Source organism: Sinohyriopsis cumingii, chromosome 1, assembly GCF_028554795.1.
Source record: "Sinohyriopsis cumingii isolate HCF-2022 chromosome 1, ASM2855479v2, whole genome shotgun sequence".
Taxonomy (NCBI): Eukaryota; Metazoa; Mollusca; class Bivalvia; order Unionida; family Unionidae; genus Sinohyriopsis; species Sinohyriopsis cumingii.
The window spans coordinates 134,732,456-134,759,278 of NC_142961.1; the positions used below are offsets into that span (position 1 = coordinate 134,732,456).

A 26,823-nucleotide genomic window follows, 5' to 3' on the forward strand; every position below is an offset into this window, starting at 1 on the left:
AAGGGAGTAGAGTGTATCAAAAAATGAATAGTCTTCACTTCATACTGACTCGTGACAAACAAAACAATAGAACGGGTTCATATTTGGAAATGAACAATTTTAACCAACATTTTAAATGATGACGACAATACAAGCGATACCAAAGTGACTGTTATGTCTTGGTTCCCACTAACTTGGGCTTGAAAAAAGGCTTAAATATCTCTGTCAGAAACTAATATTATTATTTATTATTTTAAAACATACTACTTTTTGTTTTAATGTTGTCTCTTACCTTACAAAATATGAAAGTAATATTTACTTTTTTAAAAAATGCAATGTGCTGGTGGCGTTAATTTTCGGTTCAAGTTTCGGTTGTTAGGACCTTTTGTGACTGCAGATGAAAGAATGCTTTTTGAATAAGCCTGAACAAGTCTTGAATTACACCTCTCACTCAATAATTAACACCCGGATAACTCACAAACCTGCATATAATTCAGTTTCAGGCGTGGATCACATTCTTTTGTCTAGAAACTATCCTCAGTATTGACCTTGTATACTACATGTGGATAAAATCATTATCAAAACTGGTAAATAAAAGCTTGTAATGTTGTTCGTTTTATCGTTACAAAGAGCGGTTAGTACCTTAAAACTTGAATCAACATCATAAAATGTTTCACTTTGTTAGGTCACATAATTTATTAAATTTCTTTACAAAACAAATTTTCAGTACCCTGAAAATAGCAGTAGTTTATAAAATTTAAATCCATGAAGATATCTGTAACGCATACTGGCAGAGGCACTGTAATAAATAAATACCAATTACATAAGTTTTGTCAAGTAAAATTCCTGTTTAGTGCTATCTTTTAACTCGGTTTCAGTATAATAATCATAAATTCGATATATCATCTTGTTTTCGCATTTGAAAAGATCGCGATTTACTATCAAAGCTATGTCTGCAAGATAACCTAACTGACTGTTTTGATCTCCAATTTACGGAATGTTTCTTGCAATGTTATAACAAATTAAAAATAGACCTGAATTACATTATAAATCACGTGAAGAACGTCTTTGTATCAAATAAACTAAAGTAGGTAGAATAAAATACATTGACTAATCGAACACTTTACAAATATTATCATGTAAGTAACATGATTAGAGTATCTTACATTAGACAGTGGTTTATCCTAATCATTCACGAATGTGATCCAAGACAGCAAATGAAGGAAGCGCAGAGTGCGCGGTATATGAAAAGCTTTGTTTCAAAGTTAGCGTTCATTATTGCGAAACAAGTTCCAAAGTTTGTAGTAAACTTAAAATTCCTGAATTAGCACTCTGATGTTTGTTTAATGCAAGGTAATTGCATCATCAATCTTCCACAAACAGAACATTAAGATTTTAAAAAATCCAGTTTTGACATTGACACTTATTGTTTCATAAAATAATTGTCCCTAGTGCTTGATACGGATAAATCTTATTGCATTGTGAATCGACAATTAGACTTGAATAGATCAACATTCACAAGCAAAAAGCAGAAAGCAGTGGTGTTATATATGATGCTTTCACACGTACACTTAGTGATGTGTGATGGAGTGATGGTTTTAGAGATCATTCAAAGGTTGGTTATTTTGAAATTAAGTTAATTTAGACTAAAAAAATGAACAACTTCATTTTTAAAAACATTAAATGGCAATTAGTCTCAATGTGATTATAAAATGAACATCAAAACCATCAAACGACACCACCCCATTTTTTTCTTACTGGTTTACTGGTGATGTCCAGCCGAGATGGAATTAAATGCTTAATTTTTAAGAGATCTCTCTGTGACTCGTGCCTTCAGCTTATAATGTGTTTTGTGTTATGGACGCAGTTATGACTGAGAAGTGCATCAAAGTTGTTCTAAATTTAGTATATGGGAGGACCTTTTTAATTAGTTTTGTTAATAAAGTTAATAAAGTTCGTACCTGGATATGGTACACCTCCCTTTGATACGATCCCCATGAGTAATATGCCATAGGACCAAACATCCGACTTTATGGAGAACTTGCCAAACAAGGCTGCCTCAGGATCCATCCACTTGATTAAGGATTTGGCACCTGTAAGAAGATAAAAATGTCATGAAATGTTTACTTTTGGCAAATTAGGGGCAGATATACAATTAAACAGATTCCCACTTGTTTTATGCGTATATTTTTCAACTTCAGCTTGTTTCAAATGTTTGAGCAGCATGCGTAATTTGAACATCGATAAATATGCGCGTTGAAGGTCTCTTCTTCAAACCCTGTACAAAGTTTTGTTTTAGTCATGTCATGGAGCTGTGTATATTTAGCATCACCTTCAAGTAAGCAGAATACCCTGACATAAGTCAAATTTAATAATGAGTTAAGATATTCAGTTACTAATTACTTATCAAATCAATGTGACCGAGTTGAGATCAGCGATCTTTATAACTTATACTACTCTTGATTTTTTAGCTGAAATCGAGACGGCAGCAAAAAAAACGTTTCTTCGTGGTGTCTAATCTTGCCCTGTCATTTTTATACCGATCTACAGCTTCCAATTTTATCACATGTCCTTTTGCATTAAGTTTCATTAACATGGACTAAATTTGATATATTCAAACGTTAAACACTTCCGGCTATATAAAACAGCACTAATCTCATTGATATTTACTTTGCCCTGAAATTACCAAACCCTCCAACCTCAAATATTTGAACTTCAGAATATAGAGAAAAAAGACATATTTCAGCACATTATATTATTCCATGAATACTCACCCGATCACATTTAAATTAGAAAACAAGCTCCTCTACTTTTCAAATCCAAAACTATTGTCTTTTCTTGCCATGCACCATATCGATAAAGAGACAAAACTCTTACCCATAAACACCACTTACTGTAAATACTCGATTACAAGAAAAGTAAGATTTAAGTCATACACACCCACCTACCCCCACCGCACTCCCAACCACTCTGGAGCTGATAAAATATATATTGGGCCCTCCCATAAGTCAGGCTGTACTCCATGAACTAAACACTTCCGTAAGTGTCAAAATCTCCGAATTGTACCTTCGAAAAATAAACAAGCCCCAAATGCTCGGATAGATTGAGTTTAATAAACTGGAAAAATAACAACTAAGATGTCGAGAGTAATTGCAATTATATAATTGATAATAATACATAACTTACATTTTATTTTAAAAAATGCAAAATGCCTGACATTTTTTTGTCCAGTTATGTGATAAGTACTTTTATCTGATTATAGGTCATATGAAATGATGTTCAGAACTATGCGATTCACAATAGCCTGTAGTATGATAATTTCAAGCATATTACAAATAAACAATGCATTTTATTGTCGAATGTTACCTGGTTCAAAGTCCACGAATTCAATATCATCCTCTAATAACCACAAAATGTTCTGCAAACATTCACCATCGTCTGCTGTTCATAGACATTTTCTGACTATACAGATACCGGTGAGGGTTTCGGTGACGGTCTTCCATGTACCTTTTTCTCAGCCACACAAAATGTATGTTCCTCAGCATAGTTTATATGTAAAGTCTGTCACTTTTAACTTGAGTGCTCTATAATGAGCAAACTAGTTTCATTTCCCCATGTTAGTGAAACTACGTAAGTTTGACAAGTCACGATTTAAAATATTCAAGTGACAAGGTACGCTGTAACTGACAGGTGAGTAACACTTAAGCCATTAATTATGTCCAAACTGATCTTGTGCTTTTAAACGACACTTTGATCATACAGTGTCCAAACTGATTTTGTGTTTTTAAATGACACTTTGATCATACAGTTTATGAAATCACAGGTGCCGACTGTGCGGCATGATCACAGGGAAGTAAAATCAGCATCTACCTTTAACAGAGCTGTACGATTCACTTAAAGAACATCCACGACCAATTCATCTGCAGAGACAAAGGTGGAGAGCTTATGGTTCCACCTCGCTGCAAAAAAGATCTATCAAGTGCACAAATCTACTGAAAGACCCACGCATGGACGGACAACTTGTTGTTAAGAGTCTGTCCTTTTCTCAACGATAAATAATGTAGGAGTCTAGGACACTGAACCTGCAGAAAATGTGATCTGGACAACGATCTCTAGCTGGAAGCACCAGCGCAGAAAATCCCAGACCAGAACGCATAGGATGGATTATAGGGTCATCGTACTGAGGTATTTGAAACCATGAGTATTAACCTGCTAAAGAAATGATCCTTACATAAATGAAATGTGTTAACTGTATGTTCTTTTTAAAAGATTGATATGAAGTGATTTATGATATACGAACAAACCTTAATCTCCAACTTGATTTCTATATATGAATTACTGTTGAAGGTTACAGATTGTCTTGCCAATTTGATGCCGGGATTGTGTTATCTCGGTCAAGATATTAACACAATGATCTGAATGACTGGAAGATGTGGAACACTTGGTCAGTAGTGCCATCTGCAAAAGCATTGAGAATCAAATTCACTGTCACTACGAACAAGTCAAGTTGTAAAATCTCTCTCGCTGAAATCCACTCCTTGGTGTCAATTGACTCTGTAAGCTCATTAATAAATACCAAGTGCATGAGAGTGATGCATGAAGGTGAGACTGATAAAACGTTCCATACCAAGATGAAACAAATGCTGTGCTGAGATGGAGTAAGATATGACCTGGGATTTTGTCACTAGAAAGTACAGCTGAGAGAATGAAGATTGTTCCTTCCCTTCAGAAAGACGAATTTACTGTGTTTTTGAAGGTTGTCGTCTAAATATGTCGCAGATGCTGTAGACAATGCTGACCTAAACAGGGTAAGGATGTAGTTGATGGTGTTTGTGAATGTCTCTTTGGGCTGATGATGAAATTGAATAGGAGAGCACAAACATTGCATATAGTTCTTTGGAAGCCAAACCAAAGTAACGTGCAAGTAGCAATGCTTAAAGCGATGTGATAATACACCCTGGCGAAATCTATACTGGTTGCAAAGATAGCCTGACAGACCGTGCTATTTCCATTTTGGACCTTGGTGCAGCTGTTTACTTATTAAATAGGCTGATATCTATGGCTGACCTGTGCTTCCTATTGGCTTTGGGCAGTAGAAAGTCTCTGGAATGAAATCTAAAAGCAATCACCGTGCAATGAAGAAATTTCTTATCATATCCCTTTTGGTAAAAAGACTCTTAAACTACAGGATTTACTGTTGCCTGAAATCGGACTGTTGAAAATGCTGCTGTTTGGTTATATTCTGACTTCTCGTCTTTTGTCTCTGATGTAGCTGAGACTTATGTTACCTAAATTGTTTAAAAGTCATTGAAGGACGTAAGGAAAGCTGGAAAGCAACTCTTGTACTCCCTGATTCTGCATATATTTCTCCCCTTCTTTAACACGCTTTGCTATAACGTGTTTCCGGATATAAAGAAGCGAGGCAAAGAAACCTATAACCAAACTTATGAAAATTATAATTTAAAAAATAATAATTTTCAACACGCATCAGCAGAATATTTTACATCAAAATCACTGTAATTGATTTGTATATTACTTGGACATGTTTTAACAGTCACTGTTTACCTCTTTTTAGCCACATTTGTGTTCCAGCTGTGTCTGATATTGTATTTCAAAGAGGATGTTGACACCAGAAATTACCCATGTTTCTAAAAAGCCATCATTTTCGTTGGTCCACGCCAACTTTATTATTCGGTTAAAGTACACAGGAATGTCGAATTTGCATTTATTACTAAAGTCCCACCAGCAGATCGATGGCTTAATCTCTGAAACACAGCTCACCGATCATTGTTTATTGACAACTGGACAGCAACCGATAACAGGATTAACTGCGGAAGTTCATACAAACTTGCCGCCACTTAGTCTGTTGCAATGTAGCCGTAAATGCATTATCCATCCACCCGAGAGAAAGTGGCAGTCACTGATTGATTGTTTTTGCATAGTTTATCTACAAATAAGGTCCATTAAAACAAGTAGGTGTCACGTTCTTGTGAAATCAGATAGATTTAAAAGTGCCTCCTATACTTGCAAGTAAAATAAGACATTTAATCCAACAAATGAAACAGTCAAGAAAGATGATCTTATGAATACGACCAAGATTTGTTTGGATTCGTGGTAGAGGTTCAACAGGCTGAAGCTTTGCCACGGGGACATTTTAATTTATTTGATGGTGTTCAGCACCGTTTTTATGAGGCGCCAAAAGAGAAAACTTCAATGCCCATCAAAAGGATGTAGAGTCTGCAATCGACAGGAATGATGAGGACCAGCTGATAATACTCTTGCTGTTTTCAAAAGCCAATTTTACGCTTGGGAGAAGACATATGTGGTTAGAAAGTCGGGATATTGAGCCTCTGAACATTATATCTGAGAATTATCATAGACTTTGCTAGAAAAAATAATGGCAAGATCTCAAACAATATAAAATCATGAAATAGTTCAATTATGGAATAAACATCATTTGAGTGAAAAGTGATTTTTGTATTTTGTTTAGTACCTTTTGTGAATAAATGTTTCGAACATCATTCGATTTTAAATAGATTATATACATGCATGCAAGTTTTTTCTTTTTTTCTGATTTTCTGTCATTCTGTTTTAGAATTGCTAAAAGCGACCTGTACACGTGGCATCACTAAATTGCTAACCATCATATGCAACTAGTATTTTAAACTGTTGACGAGATAGATATGAAGTGACGATATTAGACACGTGGCCCTGTTAATTGCCATGGTTACCAATCTCACTGCCATACTTTTCATTAAGGCTAAAAATGCATTGTTGCACCAGGTCAGGTATAGTAGAGGTCGCAATCATATTCTGCACTAACATGAAAAACACTGCAATCTGCCTTTCAAAACAATTGGTTTGATATACTCACCACTGCAAAGTTCTAACCAAGCGTGACATGTTGGCACTTTATGCATATGAGTGCATGTGGTGCCTATAGGACAAGAATAATGAAGGTCAGTGCTGAAGGATTGCAAAGATGAGACTAGTGTTTTTTCTTTACGGAGGAGCTGGATTCGAAAGCTAGCAGAGTTTATTTCCTAATTTTTTGATAAGTATACACTCATGAAGCGATAAACATAGCTCATGTTTTAAAGATAATGACAGGCGCACGCTCGTAAAGTCAAAAACAATTTCTCCATCATATATATCTACATAATAAACGTTATATCTCTTTATTTTATTCGAAGCCCTATACTGAAAAGGTTCATTCTCTATCGACATCTTTCTACTACGTAAATCATATATAAGATTCATTTCAGAAAAGATGAGAAAACACATTAATAATTAGCCTGCCTCTACAACAACTATCTGCCTACTCCAACTGGCAACACATGTGCCCTGTATTTGTTTGGTCTGACCAAATTTAACCCATTTCATTTAAATTTACCATTTTTGGAAATATATAAATTAGAAAGTTTCTGCATTTAAAACGTGAACAAAATCGTATCTAATTTTAACAATCTGTATTTCCATTGAAATGTTGTTGTTAAACATTCAAACATATTTAGACCATAAAACCGATCTTTAAACAAATTATAGGAGTTTGCAAATCAACCTCTCAAATTCAATAATTTTGCAATATAGTCCGAACCATGGACTATTACAAAATGATATTTGCATTTCTTTTTGCATGGACAAACCGTAGACATCTCCTTACCTTGTTCATCTTCAACTAGTTTGGGCCAACCAAAGTCGGCCACTTTGGCAACATTATTATCCCCAACAAAAATATTCTTTGCAGCCAAGTTTCCGTGGACCAATTTATGCTCCTCCAGGTAGGCCATTCCACTGGCAATCTATAATATTTACAATTACGTTTGTCAGTATAAAATATCCCAGTTTCCTCTATTCAGTGCAGTCTCTTTGATTTCAAATTGTTGGTATTATTCAAAAATTTAATAAAAGGACACAATGGTTTAATACCATGAGTAGCCATTATTCACAGGATACCAATTTTCGTGGATTTTGTGGTTCTATTAACGACCAATTTATGACCCAACTAAAATGAAGTGTCCGCGAAGTTTCCTTCCTTATTATGGGCATTTCCACAAATATAAGCATCAAGCGAATCTCATTCCTAAAACCTACAAATGTTGAAACCCACCAATTTCAAGGAATTTACAATAAATTGCAATAATTTATTTTAATCAGGGCCTGTTATAATTACAATAGCTAGATAAATGGACATCAGATTGGCATGACTACATTGTATGTTTCCAACTTTGTTATGATCTGAGATTCATTATTATACAAGAGGCCCTTGTGGTCCTAATAACACTCATCTGGATAACATCGGCCTAAGAGTCAAAATACTTGAGCATATGGCAAAAAAATCGTAGTCAGTACTTGTACGGATGCTTTCTCTATAACTGTTTTTAAATAATTTGCATAGCATACAATAAACGAACAATTGTTCCAAATCTTTTTTAGATTTTTGTATCTTCACAGATATTTATTGACTCAAGGTCTAATGCTGAAATTTCTCTATGCCAGGAGGCATTCTGCTAATTCTGTTCATTTTCCACTAAACAGAGATTTTACAAGTTATTAAAGATTTTTATATTATGAGCATCAACAGCCATATCAGGCAGTTAAATAAAACCATTCGTATCAATTTGAAAACCTTTGTGCCAGGATATTTCTGTCACGTTTCGTAAAATTCGCATTAAAGGTTTCTTTTTAGGAGTCATTTAAGGGTGGTTCCATTTTTAATAATGCTATCAGTACTTGATGTTGAATTGGTATAATTGGTACATCCTCCATGTTGGAATCTGTTCAATCTCTTCCCTTTCTTTCAAATCTTAAGTTCTGTTAAGTGGTTTTGAGAAGTTGTTCTATTAACTATTTTTTAATTGTGATTACATTAAATAGCTTAGATCTGTTAATACTTCTTGAATTATGTTAGTAACAGTGGTATGATCTGATGGCTAGTCAGCAACATTTATAAACTTCAAAGAAATTTATATAAGAATACTTTCTTATAAAATATGGTCACATTTTTAAAAGGTCATTTTCCCATCTATTTGTTATGGTATCAATACTTAGAGTCAGACCACGCGATGTTTTCTGTTAAATGTAATCAAAGTATTTTATCCTGAGTATTTTGCAAGAATGACTCATTTAAAGGTTTCCTATTTGATGTAACGGTAGCAATATTGGAAGATAAAAAATTTGTACAACTTGAACGGTCTTTATGCCGGTATGATTTCTGTTAATTTTGGTTTAATTTCGTTCAGAAGTTTGAGGAGTCGTATAAATGATTTTATGTTTTAAGCATCAGTGTTAATGTTTAAAATGAAATGATTCTTGCCTAGTTGAATTGTATGTTTAAACAGTAATACTTTAAAGATGCGCAACAGAAAGATGATGTTTGGTAGATATTTAGCACATTATAAACTCATTTGATCTTATAGACAGGAAACCGAATAAATATGTTTTCAATAATTCTGCTTGTCTTTTCTCTATTCGACATAAACCCGATTTTTGTATGTCCAGAAGTTTTATCGTAATCATGCGAACGTGGTATCAACCAAAATAATTCTAATACACTGTAATCCTAACACATAGTCAAAGTAATTCAAAATATAATAAAAAAGCTTAAGAATCCCAGTCATTCAAATGACATGAAAATATAAGCACTTTGCACATGGATGCATTTCCTTACAACTTGATAATGAATCCTGAAAACAAAGTTGCTGTGCAGAAATCAATAATTTCTTATTAGATTTTCAAAGACTGTGATCAAGACATATTGACTTCATAATGTTTATAGGTTTTTTCACCCTAAATGAATCCTATCTACAAAGCTTGGAAACAAACCTTAATAAAAAATATTCTACAAAATCCTGTCTTTCTAATAACCACAATGCATTGAGCTTTGATACCTTAACCATGAACTAACAGGCCCTTTGCATACTTGAAGTGCAAGCCCCCTTCAAAGTTTGGCCAAGGTACATATCTAGATCATAAGTTATTATGCAAAGAGCTTTAATTATATTCAGTTCTAATAATCATGACCTTTTCAATTTTTGTAGCCAAATCAATGGACTTCCTTATCACCCAACATGTATATCATTGACAGCCTTTTTGTTGAAGTACATGGTCAGAAACTTACATTTATGCGCACAAAAGTTTTCATCCTTTGGTTAGTAACCTTTACTTTTGACCCCAAAATCCCTATCAGCCGGTGGAAGCTATCACACACTTTGACTAAGGTCGAACCATAAATGCTGCTATTTGGGTTAGTGGGTTAATGTCATAATTGGTATCAGCTGTTGTTCTTTTATTGGGAGAATGATGAACATGTATCAACATATAATACTTTGCCCAGAATAGGAAAAAATGGATCTCTTGTTGCAGCACATATCCCTTGAGATAAAATGGTATAGGTAGCAAAATTCGCTGGTAGAATATACTATAATACATAAACAATTTTTTTCAGAGCAAAAGTATTAATGCTATTGGATAGTAGCATTTGCTTCAATCCAATATCGACTTTTACCTGCTACATATGTGCTCAACTCATCTAATTATTAGGGGGTTAGCATTGTTGTCATTGTTCTGGAAATGAAGCAAACAGTTTAAATATCACATTATATTCTCTTAATTACTTAAATAGCACCAGAAAAGATATACAAATAATTTAGAATCCCATTCCACAGCGTGGATGCAATCACTTATTTACTTAGAAACGAAGCAATATTATCTGGTATTTTAAGACGTTACAAATCCACCGTTTTTAAGTAAGACTGATAACGTAAGATTATGCAGAGAGTTTTTAAATGATCTACATGACTTACATGATCTTTTTTGGTCTTGCATATTTGTACATATTGTGATTTTAGTTATTGTTAAGCCACTATTGTGTAGCTAAAGTCTTGTATTTTTTCACTTGTAGTTTTTCAAATACTTTCTTGCATTTTTTACACGTTTACAACTGACATATAAGAATTTGAAATGCACTTGACGTTATTTCATGCCATGCGTATTTTAAATTGTGTTGTTATTGCTTATTTTACCAAACAATACACCAATTATACAAATTTCCCTAATATGGATTTCCATCTTGATTAAAATACATTTTTCTCCTGACCTTATGATTTGTCTTTTGGACATTTTTATTTCACATCATATTTGATCTAAATAGTTATTTTGCCCAAAGTTTAATCACTTTACATAGTTTAAGGAACAATGTGAATCTGATGTAATTTAGTTGTAACACATCTAAGGCATAATAACAATATGACGAGCAATCTGAGGAATATTTGTGCTAGCAAGTTTTCATAACGTTTAATAGTGACCATTATACCATCCAAAACATAAACACCGTTAGAGCAACAGATTGCATTAATTGCAATAATTGTCGTTATTAAATTATACCAGCACGTGTATTATTTTGAATCCAATTTTATAAATCCCCAGATTCACATTCTACGATGTCTTTTTTATGAATTTTATTTACTTTCTCTGACTAAAATGTATTCTTAGCTAAACTCTTTTACTTCCTCTTTTGGTGGATTAAAGACGAAAGCAGTAATTGGTTCCATTGACTAGATTAATAAAACCCACAAAATGTATTCAGCCCAAAATGGCTGGATTTTGGAAATAAAATTAGGAAGCTATTAAAAGATGTTCGCTGTCACCAGCTTCAAAGAATATAACGAACGACGACACGTCTGCTGCAGTGTACATCATATTATGGATTTGTCTATGTTATAGCAAGTTGAGAACCTACTGTATCACTTGAGGACGCTCCAACAAGATGGGTGCCTTTTTCTTCAATTATTATTCAACAATTGCATATAATTTGCTGACCAGCGAAATGTACTCTTCCCACTACCAGTTTGACTGACGATACGGACAGTCTCATCAGATGAAGATGACCAGTCAGTAATATATGTAATCGGTGTTTGCTACTTTTACATATAAATCTGACAACACATTCATGAACATGACTTGCTTAGCACATCATTTTACTTCCCTGTGGATGAGACGAAATGTATTTGTAATATTTAATAAGTAAATTCGACAAAGGAGAAACAAGTTGTTGTACATGCAATGAAACGTTTTAACTGCATATATTTCCATTTACCAGCATTACAATAAAAAAAAAATATAAACTTGCTCTTCAAAAGTGAAATTACAGTTCAGTCAAAATATAAACCTTTTCATCCTTTGATTCACAAATATACATGTTTCATTGATGAACAGATTATACAATATTGAGGATATAATGTATACAGTTTTAAAATTCAATCAGACATCATCAAAATTTGAAAACATTCAGTCAGCAGGTGTTACCATTCAACCCTTGATAAGATGAAATATTCATGTTAGAGGGCAAAACTCATTTAACTCCTTCAACTCAAAGTGACCTAGACCTTTGATCTTTTGGCCCAGCAATGAGAGGCTTCATCCTTGTTCCAAGTGCAAACTCTCTAAAACATTGGCGAAAGTGTGTGCAGCAGAACTAACATTATCATGTAGAAATAGAAAACGATGGCAAACGCAAGGATGTAAAGATGGACAGACCGAGTCACAGCAAAATACACTTTGCCAAAAGGCAGATGATACAAATTATCTGCTGTTATCAATAATTGCCATTAAAATACTTTACACAACTCCAAAATCTAATTGGAAAATATTTTGATCATCGAAAAGAGTACCTTTGTCAGTTCCGTGTATGGTGTTCGTGTTAGAATAAAATATATAGCTCCAAGCATCAAGTAGTTTAATGACAGATGCATCTGATTTAAGGTTAGTCAAAACTTCCAAGATTTACCTGGGCAGCCATAAGCACCATACCCTCGAGACTTATGGTTCTTCCCTCGCCCTCTCTCAGGTAGCTAAGAAGACTTCCTTTAGACATTAGTTCTGTGGTGATGTAAATCGGTTCTTCCTGTGAACAGACGGCATACAGACGGACAAGATTAGCATGCCTACATTGCTTCATTATTGTGGCTTCATCAAGGAATGCTTTTGATGACATCGTCCCTGGCTTAATTGATTTAATAGCTACATCTGTTGTCTGTTTCCACTTGCCTGAAAATATAACTTTGATGAAATAGACGGTGCACATTTGTCAGCGAAAATTTAAATCCAATAAGCCTAAAAGAAACTACACCTAAGAAAGACTAAATGAAATGCCTCGCCTTTGATCAGTATCTTCATAACCTATTATTTGCTTTCATTTTGTGTTCATGCAATTGAGCTTACCAATAATATATGCTAGCACAACAATAACTGTCTACACAATTTTGCTAAAGAACAATACCAATTATCTATGCAATTTAGCTGGACCTAAAGAACAATTTCATAGTACATAATGCCTTGCCTTCATTAGTCTCAAATATAAAATTTACTATCACTAACTTTCAGTAAATATGCAAAACCTTCAAATCCAGTGTTTATAAAAATATTATTATATAAATTCCCCAATGCACAGGATTCTAATGTTTTCATTTATCTAAAATCAACATCCCTCTTACGTTATTCTCTACCTGACGTAGTTCAAGATTCAAAATTAATCAGACCTAGTCACAAACATTTCGTTTCTCCATTAATAACATCCACATAAATAACAGAAAATACTTTCCACAATGGCCATGCTACTGTATAAGTCTCCTTATTTCTTGTCAGCACTGACTCGGGTAGTTTTGATTTTCCTTTAACCATATTGAACATTAAATATGATTTATATCTATCCTTTCTTCTTTTAAATGTTAAGTGTTAGGTAAGTCAATAATACAGTCAAATCATGATGTCAAGGTCAGATTATAACATTGAGATATCGACTAACTTCCTATCATTTCTCTTGTTATGTGCACACATCTCTCTACTCCATGATCAAAATAATTGGTCCCTTACATAGTTACAAATGACGTTACAGAATTCACTGGATGAATATTGAGATTTCCCGTTTTGCTAATAGAGACAGAGGGAAAATTTGTCTTTTGATGCAGCAAACGGTTAAGTATTTTGTTTCATATGCAGGAGTGCATTTAAAATCTGGAAGGAAACGCTTGGTACCTAATGCCTTTCAGAGCCATGGCCACCAGTTTGTCTTGTATGACAGTCCAGATGACAACTCATGGTCAATGCCTTGCAAAACATCCCAGCTAACAACTCATGGTCAATGTCTTGTAAGACATCCCTGTTAATAACTCATAGTCAATGTCTTGTAAGACATCCCAGCTAGCAATTCATAGTCAATGTCTTGTCAGACATCCCTGTTAACAACTCATAGTCAATGTCTTGTAAGACATCCCTGCTAATAACTCATGTTCAGTGTCTTGTAAAACATCCCTGTTAACAACTCACGGTTCCTGTATCGTAAGACAGCTTGCTAACAAGTCATAGTCTTTGTCTTGCAAGACAGCCCTACTAACAACTCACAGACTGAGAGATTCTGCCAGGAATTTTCTTAGGAGTGTAGGTCTCCCATATCTACTTCCATGGGGGTACTCAACGGTTGACAATGCCAAATGGTTGCTGATGGGTGTCAACATTATAAGGCATACGCACAGCTAATTTAAAACAATGATGTTGAATCATTTTGTTTTGAGAAAATGTATGGAAGGTATCCAATTTAGTTTGCTGCAGTGATACATATGCGTCTTTTTTTTTTCTTATCACTGCACTTCTTCCAAGTACCTGCAAGCGGGAAATAGTCTATATAACCCTTTGTTTATGAATATTCAGCGTATTCACACTTCTGATATAGCTGGACATGATCTGTATATTCCATATACCGTGTCAAATTTTATTTCCGAAAATGTGTGAAACCAGTCACTCTAACACATTACTGTTCTGATCTAAAATAGTGTGATATATGAATAGTCTATTCACTTTTAAGAAACTGAAATGAAATATTATTAATAGCTGATTTTACTGACCGAATGAATGTCGCCTTATGAAACAGTATCTCGGTTTTTAAACGTTCTATTGAATAAATGATATTGTATGCTGCTGTAGCTATGAAAAAGTAGGGGAGACCGGTAATTCGCTTACATTAAACTAAAAAGCATTATAAATGTCTGCAGACGTTATTGTCTTCCCTAGTTACAGAAGTGAATGTGTGCTTATTATGGGAGACCTCCACACAAACCGACAAATCCTTTCCTGATACAAATTTATGAAAAGAAGTAAGTGTAAAGTGTGATATTGGGATTTGTTTCACTGATCCACAAGATCATCATGATACTATTTTCACTGATAGAGCTGAATTTTACTGATCAAAGGATTAAAATAGCCTTTTACTGATACTGCCTAAATTACATTGATATACATTATCATCATAATAACATTTTTACTGAGAATACATAAAATTTCTCTGATCCACAGGATTGCAAGACCATTTTCACCAATACTAATTTTTTCGTTGATCCACATGATCATAACAGCGTTTTTACTGATAGTGCCTATTTCAATAACCTGTGAACATTCATTTTTTTAAATATTCAGTGCTAAAAAGGTGCAAAACACCACATCCTTTATCTTGTCATGTTTCAGCATAGTCTATTTACATTTTTCTATCATTATTTCTATTTTCTCACGTGCTTCAATGGATTATATTTCCAATCATATTCTACCCTGTCATCATCTAATATATAACATTTCAGTGCAGTGACCTAAACTTGAAACCTATTATTCGGTTTAATTTTGCATTTATTTACTGAGGCAGCCAACACCATCTTTCTCACTGGCACTATCCTGACACCCAAGGTATGTATTACATTAATATTTAATTGGTTCTTCTGTCAGGGTACCAGGCCAGTTCAATGTGGAGGGATAAATACATAGATATATATCATGTGGGCATTCACTATACCTCTTGTTCCGAGTCTATGCTCTTAAATAAGTAACTAAAAATAATAAAAGACAACAAGCTTTGTAAAATTTAAAAAATAATCTATTTCCTTAGAGTACAAAATGTAAATGAGAAAAAAGAACTTGCGGTATTGCAAAATAAATCCCAAAATAATCCAAGAATTAAAGACACAAGTCCTAGTAATTTAAAGTCCTGAATAAAACTCAGTACAAATACCAAAGAGATCCAAAACTGAAGGTGATTACGTGTATGTTATAGCCTACCGAGTGCTAGTGTGTCAACATTCCCTTGTGGAATCACAGAAGTATTATTCCAAGTTTGAATTCAGTATAAATTCCATTGAATGACTTTATCTAAGAATTTTATCAGAGCACTTTTCTATTTCCAGAGAAAATACTCACTTTAATTCAATAATTTGAAGAAAATAAAATTCAGTCCAAACTGGTCATAACTTAATGAAACTTAAGAAGGTTCTAGATGTTAAAGCACGACTGAGTAAATCCTCACAATCACAAGATTATACATTTCTCTACTTGACCTCAGATCACAATTAACATTTTTTTAAAGAAAAGTATTACCTAATGGGAATAAAATCCCTTCTTGAATGATCTAACGAGCCTTGTTTATTTACAGCACAATATTCCCAAACCCCGACCGAAGTCAACTTATTTACTCCATCAATAATAATCCTGATATAGACCTCATACACATCGAGAATAATGAAACTATTATTAGTTGTTAACGTTAATGACTATTTTTTTAATAAAAATGTCAATCAGGTCAAGCAGAAATGAACTTAGTTTGGACAAGGTCAAGTCAAGCATACAATGTTGAAAAAAAAATAGCATGTAATAAAATAAAAAATTAAACTAATAAATAAAGAATTAATTAAATATACATATCACTTGAAAGGGGCAGTGTCTTTGCAGGTAGGTACTCGACACAATAACAGCTCTAGTAACTGTGGAAAGAAATACTATCTAATAGTTTGATAGGTAGATACAATATAAAATCACTCATTCATTTATGCTAGCCTCAAGCAAATATTTTTACGGATCCAACGGGTTTTTTATGGGAAGGGGTTTAAGAGTCTATGCAAATTTACAGATCATCGATTCTCTTTAAGTTCGAGCCCAGTAGGTGGGCTTACTTTAAAGCATGGGCATGTAATTGGAGAAAGATCTATTCATAAAGCTCTAATTGGCAGTGTTCTGAAGATTGTAAAATGAATCCATTTATTTTGTAATCTGATGTTGAGCCATGATAATGGTCATGATGACAGTCAATTGACGAATCCAGTCACATCACCAAAACAACCATCTTGAATTGACAAAGTCGCATCTGATTGGTGCTTCTATATTGATGGATCACAATCATATATTTGCCAATAATATCAGGGTAACTTGTTGTTGTTTAACGCAATATTTCAGCACAAGATAGGCCATACATGGCAGCCAGTATTAATGAGGAGAATTAACCCTGGAAAGCCCCGGAAATAACCACCGACCCAAGAGAAGATACTGGCAAGCTTCTCACATACCCACACTGGCCAAACCTGAGACTCGAATCCACGCAGACACAGGTTAGACCACTTAGGGCTCCTCCCGGTAACTTGAAATGGCTACAGGAAAAGGATTGCATTATTGCATACGATGATATACAAGTTGCCAAACATCGTATTTGATAAGAAATTATACTACCAAAGCGACCTAGAAAAAGAATTCCTGAACTGTTCATCACTCACGATTCATGCAAAACACGGTACGTATCTAAATTTACCTAATATATACAATGTTTGTTGTGGAAAAATCTGTATTGAATTGAAGAGTTTTTCGAATATGTGAGCTCAGAAGGAAATGCTTCCAACATATTAATGCCAACATAGCTCACCCGCATAAAGGTTTCAGCAGTTGTTAGTCTCTATTGCAAAAATTAAATTTTTATGCAAACATAATTCAAGTGATCTTAACTATAAAATGCTGGCCCCTGTGATCGGATTTAAAAGACAAAACAATAAAAAGGAAAACTGCTTTTGTCATGTAAAGAAAAGGTACTATTTACCAAGTACATAAGAAACAAAGGTTAATGCTATTTTGTTTCATTGAGATCTTTGTTTAGGTTATATTATTATTAGTATATACTCTTTTCTCCGTTAGCTTTAAATTGTCAGAATCGTGCAGTATTCTACGATATTGAACACCTTGATATTCCTTGCACGTTCACGACACGTGTGCTTTGTATAATGTATTTGGACCTACTTTGTAAACAAACCATGTACACTCATGTAGTAGACTTTATTTTTCAGTGTGTACATTTTTTTTATGGATGAACTAAAACAGCTTTTTCGTCTATTAGAACGTACAGATGATATAGTGAACAACGTGGACAGATTTACTGAGTCACAAGTGAAACTTGCAAACAGGCAAACAAATGAACGTGATATTCGCAATGACCACATCAGAAGGGAGAGGCGCACTTTTGAAAATACTATTCTGATCGTTTAAACAGTTATTTAGGAGAATTGTTCCTAACTTTGTGTTAATGGGATGATTCAGAATATGATCAGTGCTCTCTCTCTCTCTCTCTCTCTCTCTCTCTCTCTCTGTTGTATATAAAAATAGCATAGACAAGCACAGTGAGGGCAACGGATATCGCATATCTATCAGATCACAATATTTTATTAGCGAAAGTACTAAATTCATGGGAAAATATGTAACTGAAGATTTGTGGTAGAAAAGTAAGGTCCTCGGGCAATAAGTCAAGGCGACGAATAATTTGTTTCCACTGCCTGCATGTAATGTCACACACCAGCTGCTAGGCAATTTTCTGCGTTTACTTTGTTGATTGTTGATACAATGTTTCGGATTGATTATGGCAATAGAAGCCATACATCTCATAACATAGCTTAAGGGAGCAAAAAAGGAAAAAAAAAAAACATATTACTTATTCTTGTAATAAGAATGGCAAAAAAGATACAGTTTTTAATCTTGAACTTTATCGAAATGTAATTTCTTAGTTCTGCAAAAATTTTGAAAATGTACTGTAATTTCAACAACATTCCAAATGCAGTAACATTTTTCTTACTGCACTCAAAATGAAAACAACACGATATTCTAAGTGAAAGTGAAATTTGTACCACCGAATAATAGCGCATGTAATATTTATTTTTATACTGAAAATAATGTTTATTCAGAATGAGATTATAATATTTATTCAAATTATAATATTTATTTTTATTCTGATATAATTGTGACAAAAAATGCAAGAGATAACTTGGTTTCGACTTAGAACGATTTGATAATGTCCGTAGTAACTGCCTACAAAGTTACCTATGGTGACTAATTGTTTTTTCTAGCTAAGCAACTGAACTAGCATCTATTTCGTCGTAGATAGCTTGCGGACAGTGACACTAAAAGCACGGTATCCACGGGTATTCTACCCTTACTAATACTCACTCTCCTGTAGATTTAAGGCAAGTTTGTTTTCTAACTGACAGACTGGTCTTTGGATCTTGTCAAGGAGTGAACGTTCTCCATTTTTGTTCTCCAGCCATAGGGGTAAGTGTTATATTTGTATTTTATTTGATATGTGAAGCATATTAAGTTTTAATGCCGTATCGTGAAATGATGCCTTTACTACTACACGGATTTGAAACGTTGTGAACTTTTGAAGTGTTATAAGCTGCTATAAAGGGTTTAATTTAGTAGCATGTATCTATAGATTTTAATTCCGTACCTGTTGCTATGACCTGTTTGGTTTTATTGTAGCTGTCTGTACCTGTCTGTATGTGTGTCTGTGCGCATAGTGGATCCATCAAGGGTGGGCGTGACCAATACAAGTGGGCCAACCCAATTTAAGATAACTGTGTGCTGCCTGTGCGTATGTGTGTGCGGGTATCTCAGGCTGTTTGTCTGGCCGTCTGTTTGTCTATATGGATATGGAAGATGATGTAATCATCAAGTGTGGACCAACCCACTAATTTGGGAGAACTGTGTAGTTTGTCAATGGATACATTTGCAAGTTTTTACAAATATTTAGAATCATACAGCTGTATTAATGACCGAGTCATATGTTTGTTTCAATTGATTGTTGTATCAAATGAGTACAACTGGGTCATTTTGATTACATGAGATTATTTAAATCTTATTTACATTGCATGAGATTATTTAATCTCACTATCATTACATGAAATTACGTGAGATTAGGTGAATCTCACTTCCATTAAATGAGAATATACGAATCTTACCGTTATAAATTTGAATATATGAATCAGTTTTTGTTTTCCTATTTGTGAATCTTTGGATAAAGTAGTAATTGAATGAGACGCATGTTTAGAGTGTATTTGTTTTATATATACATTTATTTTATTAATTCAAATCATTAACTTCTATCTGTCAACATATTGTGTTGTATTGTCATTTGATCCAAGAATCCATTCTGGTCCATCCTGTTAAAATAATATTTATTTTTCATTTTGATTATAATATTTATTAGGGATCAGATTATATTATTTATTCAAATTATAATTTTTTTTTTGTTCTAGTTTAAATATTTATTCAGACTCTTATCATAATTATTTTTATTCTGATAATAATAATATTTATTCAGTATCAGATTTTAAACATTAAATAGATTATAATATTACTTAATTTATTAGCTTATAATAATAATTAATCAACTTGGGATTGATTGAGCTTGCTGCTGTCATCGTGGTTGTTGGTGGTGTCGCATTAGCGATGATTAGTTCTAGCAATTATTGTGACATTATTATTTGCTTCCTGATTTGAATTATGGACCTAAATCTCTGACTTTGTCCTTGACTCTGTCAAGGGAGGTTTGGTTTAAACATTTCTGTGAATTCCTGATCTGATAGTATTCCATCGTTGAGACCTGATGATATCAGCGATGATAATTTGGCGTGTGCATGTGTTTCCTCTGATAGCAACGTTGTATATTCGTGTAATGTATCAGCCTCACTCGTGGATATCTTTTTTGCAATGATATTGAGAACACAAGCAACACCAGTTATAGCAACAACACCAATTCTTATTACTGGTGCTATTATGAATATGACTGATAATGATCCAATTATAGTTGCTGTTTCAGCGACTACGGCAGATGCAGAATATACAATTATAATGGTAACGACGATTAGTCTACGGTATTTTTTTGTTTTCTTGTTTCTGTTTTTCTGTATACTCATCAATAATGTATTTCAGTTGGGTCTGCAACAAGCACACATGTTCATATCTGTAATGTTTCACTACAACAACGTCAATCAATTGGTTTATTATATAATTTAAGTAGGTGGTAGTTTAGCGACTAATTCAATACACCACTAATACAACACGCTGAGGTCTTTTTTGGTTTCCACCTCGAATACTCCCACGTAGTTTTGTTCCAGTACTACTAAACAGATCCAAAAGATGCGCCTGACTCAGTCAGGACTGGAAAACGCCGTGAAACTGTGGTATATACTTTAAATGTTTTAACGCGGAGTACTGAGAACCTGTATATGCCGGTAACCTCAGCGCGATATTTGATGGATTTATTGAGTAGTGTCTATAATGTTGATCCATACACTTCTGTATATACTTTACTATCGGTAATTTTTATATGTCAGAATGTTTAAATGTCCCTGACTGCTGCATTTCCAAAAATTCTTTAATGGTTCTATTTGTGTTTCTACCAACATTTCTAAACACGTTTACATGAATAAGATATTCAGACCTAAATGTGGTCAATCCATCATTGATTGTCATTAACGAGGTCATGATCGGGATGATGATATTATCGACGTATTTCTTCATTGCAGCGTTATCGTTTGATCCTGGTTCTCCAAGACCAGTAATTTTATTTTTAGCAATATATTGAGAGAAAGTTTTATTGCCACATCATCGTCTGAGTTTGGTTCTCTCACTTTAATAATTGCATTCCTGCACATGTTGAGATCGCCGTACTTAACATCTCTTACAATGTGTCCCATGAGTGTTAAGATTGATTCCTCCGAGTTTTAAATTTTACCGTTTTGAGCAAACACTTCAGATGCATTTGGAAATCGGAGAATAATGTGTGTCAACGGGGTATTGCTCGTCTTTAATCGTCCTTGTTGATCCTGAAAAACAACAACTTCAGTGTGGTGCAAATCTACCCAAAGCGAAAAGATTAGCTAGCTCATCCTTAACCTGGTCAATTGTTGTATACTTGGAGAATTCACAATGAGGCTTGAAAATTACTACCAATGTATATTCACTAGGACCCGTTTAAAACGTTGGGCACGCGGTATACTCGTGGACGACTTAATGAGGCGGTGTCCCTGACGATGTCAGTACTTCACGGCCACACATTGGCGGATAAGTTATTGTCAATGTTGGTAATATTGAATACCAGACGGGATTGTTTTGAAGTCCAATGACATATTTTAAAAATTCTTTTGGTGGCGCCAACCCGAACAAATCGAAATAAACAACTCCACTTGGGTCAATCGCGTATGCAACTCGGTGAGTACCTGTACGAGTACTTCCATCGCAATAAATGATACCGGTTTCAACACGGTTTGGTTCTTTTGGTAATTCATCACGCATAAAAAACACTTGACGGTTTTTACGTTTAAGTTTTTTAGGAGCATCAAGTAAATCAAAATTGGACATGGGTAACATCAACGGTGTGACCCGGGCAGTATTATACCTTGACCGTACCATGAATGAGGGGTTCCTGGCAGTCTTAGACCCAATCCGGAATGGATCTGACTTTTTTGGAAGCCTTTATTCCGTGACCTGTTGATTTCTTTAATGCCAAGCCAGCAGCAGTTCCAACATGACGAAGTTCAGCTGCTTTTGCAAAAGCTGGGGCTTCAGTGGCTATTAACGAAGAGTGGAAATAAACCGAACGTCTTTAAAAGCACCGGGAGAACGGTTAAATCTAATGCCGGTCATTGATCGTTTGGTGTCATTGAAATGCCTGAGCTGACGTTCTGTCCGTGATAGTTTATTTGTACTACCTGCGATCTGTACTGATTTCAGTACTATTTTATTACACTAGAATTCTTATTTGATACTGATTGTGGCTTTTAATCTGACGGGGAGTCAGACCGACACTAACGTGATGATATGACATTAAAATATCATTAGGTGATTTAATTACAGATCACGAGTGACACATTGCTCGGATGCTATCGGCCATGCGAATAAATCATTAATTGTACTTTGAATACTATCTATGGTTATCGTCAACCATGATAATTTTGATTTACCACCCGAGTTTATAATAGAAAGTAACTGTTGTTCTTCAGCGAGTGATGGTAACATTGGTAGCATCCACAATAAAAGTTCTGTCACCATTATTTTACCAACATTACCGATAGGGCGGCATATTGCATCATCGCCGTAAGGATTTCGTGCACGCACAACTGCAAGTTAGGTTCCAAAAATGATCTCTATCACATTTCTGCAATACACATCCTTAACCTAATCATCATATCTCATAGTTTTAACATATTCGAGTTTTACATACCTATCTCTATCATTATATTCAAACGCGGCAATAGTAATTAATTTATCTGGGGTATTGACAGCGGCAATTCCTTCAGGCGTAAATTTATCTGTGATATTAGTCCTAACGTTTGGAGGAGGCTGATCTTCAGGTTGTGGTTGAGGAGGCTTCCAGGGTTGTAGTCTACTTGCTAGAATACGGCCAGCAATATCAACAGGCAATGTTTCATGTGCTTTTTGGGCTGCCTCAGTTGCTGTAATAACATCTTTTGTTGGTTTTGCAAGTGCTTATAGTAACTGTTCAGTAACTTCTGTAAATTCCACCTGACACTCCTGACGAGCTTGTAGTTGTTGCTTGACAGAATTACGGACCGGGAGATATTTCTTAATTACCTCTAGTCGCTGGCGAGCTAGTTTAGATGTGTAAGATTCCATGGTTAGTGTTATTAATGATTTACTGATTTAATTACGCCACCAGCAGAAGGAGCGACAACCAAAAAGGAGTGTCCCGCGTCGGTAAACGATAGTGCATGAAAATTTGAAAACAGATAAAATAACAAAAATGAGCTAACACAGAGGCCTCTTTTTAGCATTATTGACCTTATATTTCATTTTTGTAGGAAGCTATATTTTCAACAAAAAAGGGACTTCTGTAACAAGTAGTCTGTTCACCCGCCTGCTTCTGTCATGCAGTATCCATCCGAAAACAAATCGTTCATACTTTCACGTACCAATATAGTAACCGATAAGTATTATCTATCCCGCAAAACAAAAGAATTTACTGAGTAAAGGTTTCCGGATTTGAGTAGTCTTAAAATGGCAGCCAATATGGCTATAAACAGATGCATACATGTTCATGCATCAGTAAATACTACAATTAGTCACTAAAGTTGAGGCTTCGCATGAAATTAAAATAGTCTTTTTGCTCAACAATTCCCATACTCATTCACATCTAGAACAAACATATTTATTCCAAATTCAAATTACAAGACTAAGACAAAATATAACTTCCTAGGGAGAAAACCAGATCTTGAACTCAAATTCAAGTAAACTTCTTATTTTCTTTTTAGAATCATGTCAAAATACAGAGAGGGATCACCCGCAATCACGGAAAATTATATATATATATATATATATATATATATATATATATATATATATATATATATATATATATATATATATATATATATATATATATATATATATATATATATGAGAAAGAGAAATTTTGATGGCTAATGCGCCATTTTTACCTTTTGGTAACCAGATGTCATGCTGACTTGTAGTGAATAAAACTGTTCTTCACAGCTGTTAGTTTTGTCATCTTAACAAGAAAAGAAAATGTCATTATAGTGTACCTTTCTTAAGTAAACGTGTCATTGAATAATGCTATATTTTACTCATGAAAACATCCATACTTTGGATCACAAATGCACTGCATTATCTAGTATGACACTGTTCAATACCGAATAGATACATTATTGTGAAAGCATACTGAGTAGGTAACTGAATGTGAAAATAATTAGTATTTGATTCAAATATTAGTCATTGTATGAATACAATAACTTTTACTACCTGTTTAATTATACTGTTCCCAAGGAGCATACTCATTAGTCCACAGAGTAAACAGAAAACAAATCCACACATTTATTACTAATTACATTGCATGTACACAAACAATTTGAAATGTATAAATAACTGATGAATAAGCAATAATAAAATCAGTCGCAATCTAACAGCTTATATTAAACCCATCCATCCAACAATGGTGCTTCGTCATGTGTAGACATAATCCACTATGCTTTTATTAACTAACGAAGTTATCAGAATTGATCTAACCTTACCCGATATTACATCCCCACTGTCCTCCCATACATATAACTGAGCACTTTTCTTGGATAAATGCCATTCATGTAAATGTGGTTTGAATTTCTCTTTGGCGATATTGCTGATATAAATCTAAAGATACGCCATTTTATTTTTAAATTATATAGCAGCCTATACATCACCGTCTTCTACTAATTACGGGCTGAGTATTAAGCTTGCTTAATTGAAAATATATGCAGAAAGGGCATCATCGTTGATTCAGATTATAGCATTTTCTAACTTACCTAATCAATCCAATTACTGCAGAATGATCAAACCTCTTACATCGGAAGAGCATGGAGGTGAATAATGATGTAATGTTTTAGAGATATATATGTTATGGTATTTTTGTTATATATATATATATATATATATATATATATATATATATATATATATATATATATATATATATATATATATATATATATATATATATATATATATATATATATGGCAGCCTAAGCTATCTACCTTTCCAAACCTCGCCAAAATTGCCAGTACCAATTTTTGTCACAAACTCAAGTTAAAAAACGTGGAATCTCCCAGGCATATTTTGTTGCTCTGGACAAATCACTTATTACAGGCTTCGGTTTGTGACATGGATTGGTCAAGACCCTGCAAAGACCGTCTGCATTTGCTGAAAGCAAGAAGAAGGGAGATATCAAACTTTGTTAAGTTCTAATGCAACGCCCAAATGCAAGCGTGCTTGTGGCAGGCAGTTCATTATTATTTCATTTTTATTTTGCTTGTTTCCATGGAGACTTAAGGAAGAATGAAGATTAATCCAATAAATGGAAGATTCATACTAGTAAAAGTAGTGTTTGCAGAACTTTAAATTCGTATGAAAATTATAGCGTCATTTTATCTTCAATACTGTCTCCCTAACTCTCATATTATGAATTGAATGAGGCGAGTAATCAATTCAATAATTCAATTAGAATTGAGAATAACAAAAGAGACTCAAGAGAACCTGCAATCCCGTAATTGACTCGCATCCGCCTAATAACCAAATTTTGAAACAGTACAATCCTCATTCAACATATGAAAGTTAGGTCGACATTGTTGAAGACAAATTGTTTCGTTTTTCATTACCATTATAATCATCATCATCATAACCTTTTGGAAGACCGAAAACATACTAGGCAAATATTTTAAATGTTGTCGCTAAGTGTCACAAGCAAGGAAATTTAAAAATCATAAATTGATGATAAAAGAAAATACAAATATCAAGCATCAAGTAGGCCACTGCTATACTAAGACAAGAAACACATATTAAGTTTGGAAGAAAAAAATGTTTATATACCTTTGTAATGATCCACCAGATCTGTCAGCCTGGCAAATGTTCGCCTGGCTGCTATGTAACAGCCGCCATTATCTATGTTGCGTATCCTGTAGTGCTTTACACAATCTACCTGGTTCGGATTATGGTCTCTGATTGACAGGACATAATTCAATTTCGTCGAAAATTTTGAGGAGCCTTTTAGTGATTTCAAAATTCAACTAGTAATTTTATCTCTGTTTTTATAAACAAATGTATAACATATTTGCATCATCAAACAACCATCTTTCCAAAAAGCAGGGTCTATTCTGCGAGTAAAATAACCTGTATGTCCAAGCTAGTAAAATGTATAACCAGGGAAATTTTTG

The 26,823-nt window shown here is 34.1% G+C and overlaps 1 protein-coding gene across 1 annotated transcript; it reads right to left on the bottom strand.

Annotated features, from left to right (window-relative positions):
- Positions 1-702: 702 nt before the first annotated feature.
- LOC149807898 (tyrosine-protein kinase Src64B-like) lies at positions 703-13,063 on the bottom strand. Its single transcript, XM_089962499.1, has 4 exons — positions 12,767-13,063; positions 7,643-7,781; positions 1,941-2,072; positions 703-710 (listed from the first exon to the last, which is right to left on the bottom strand). Exons 1-4 carry the CDS (start codon positions 13,061-13,063, stop codon positions 703-705), a joined length of 576 nt encoding a protein of 191 aa, XP_089818625.1.
- Positions 13,064-26,823: the final 13,760 nt, after the last annotated feature.

Bases quoted from the DNA above. Each gene is read 5' to 3' on its own strand.
- LOC149807898 (XM_089962499.1), bottom strand. From the start codon at position 13,063: ATGTGCACCGTCTATTTCATCAAAGTTATATTTTCAGGCAAGTGGAAA. The intron at 7,782-12,766 runs GTAAATCTTGGA...TAAATATTATAG, and splicing joins TGGTGCTTATGGCTGCCCAG to ATTGCCAGTGGAATGGCCTA. The intron at 2,073-7,642 runs GTAAGGAGATGT...ATCTTCTTACAG, and splicing joins ACTAGTTGAAGATGAACAAG to GTGCCAAATCCTTAATCAAG.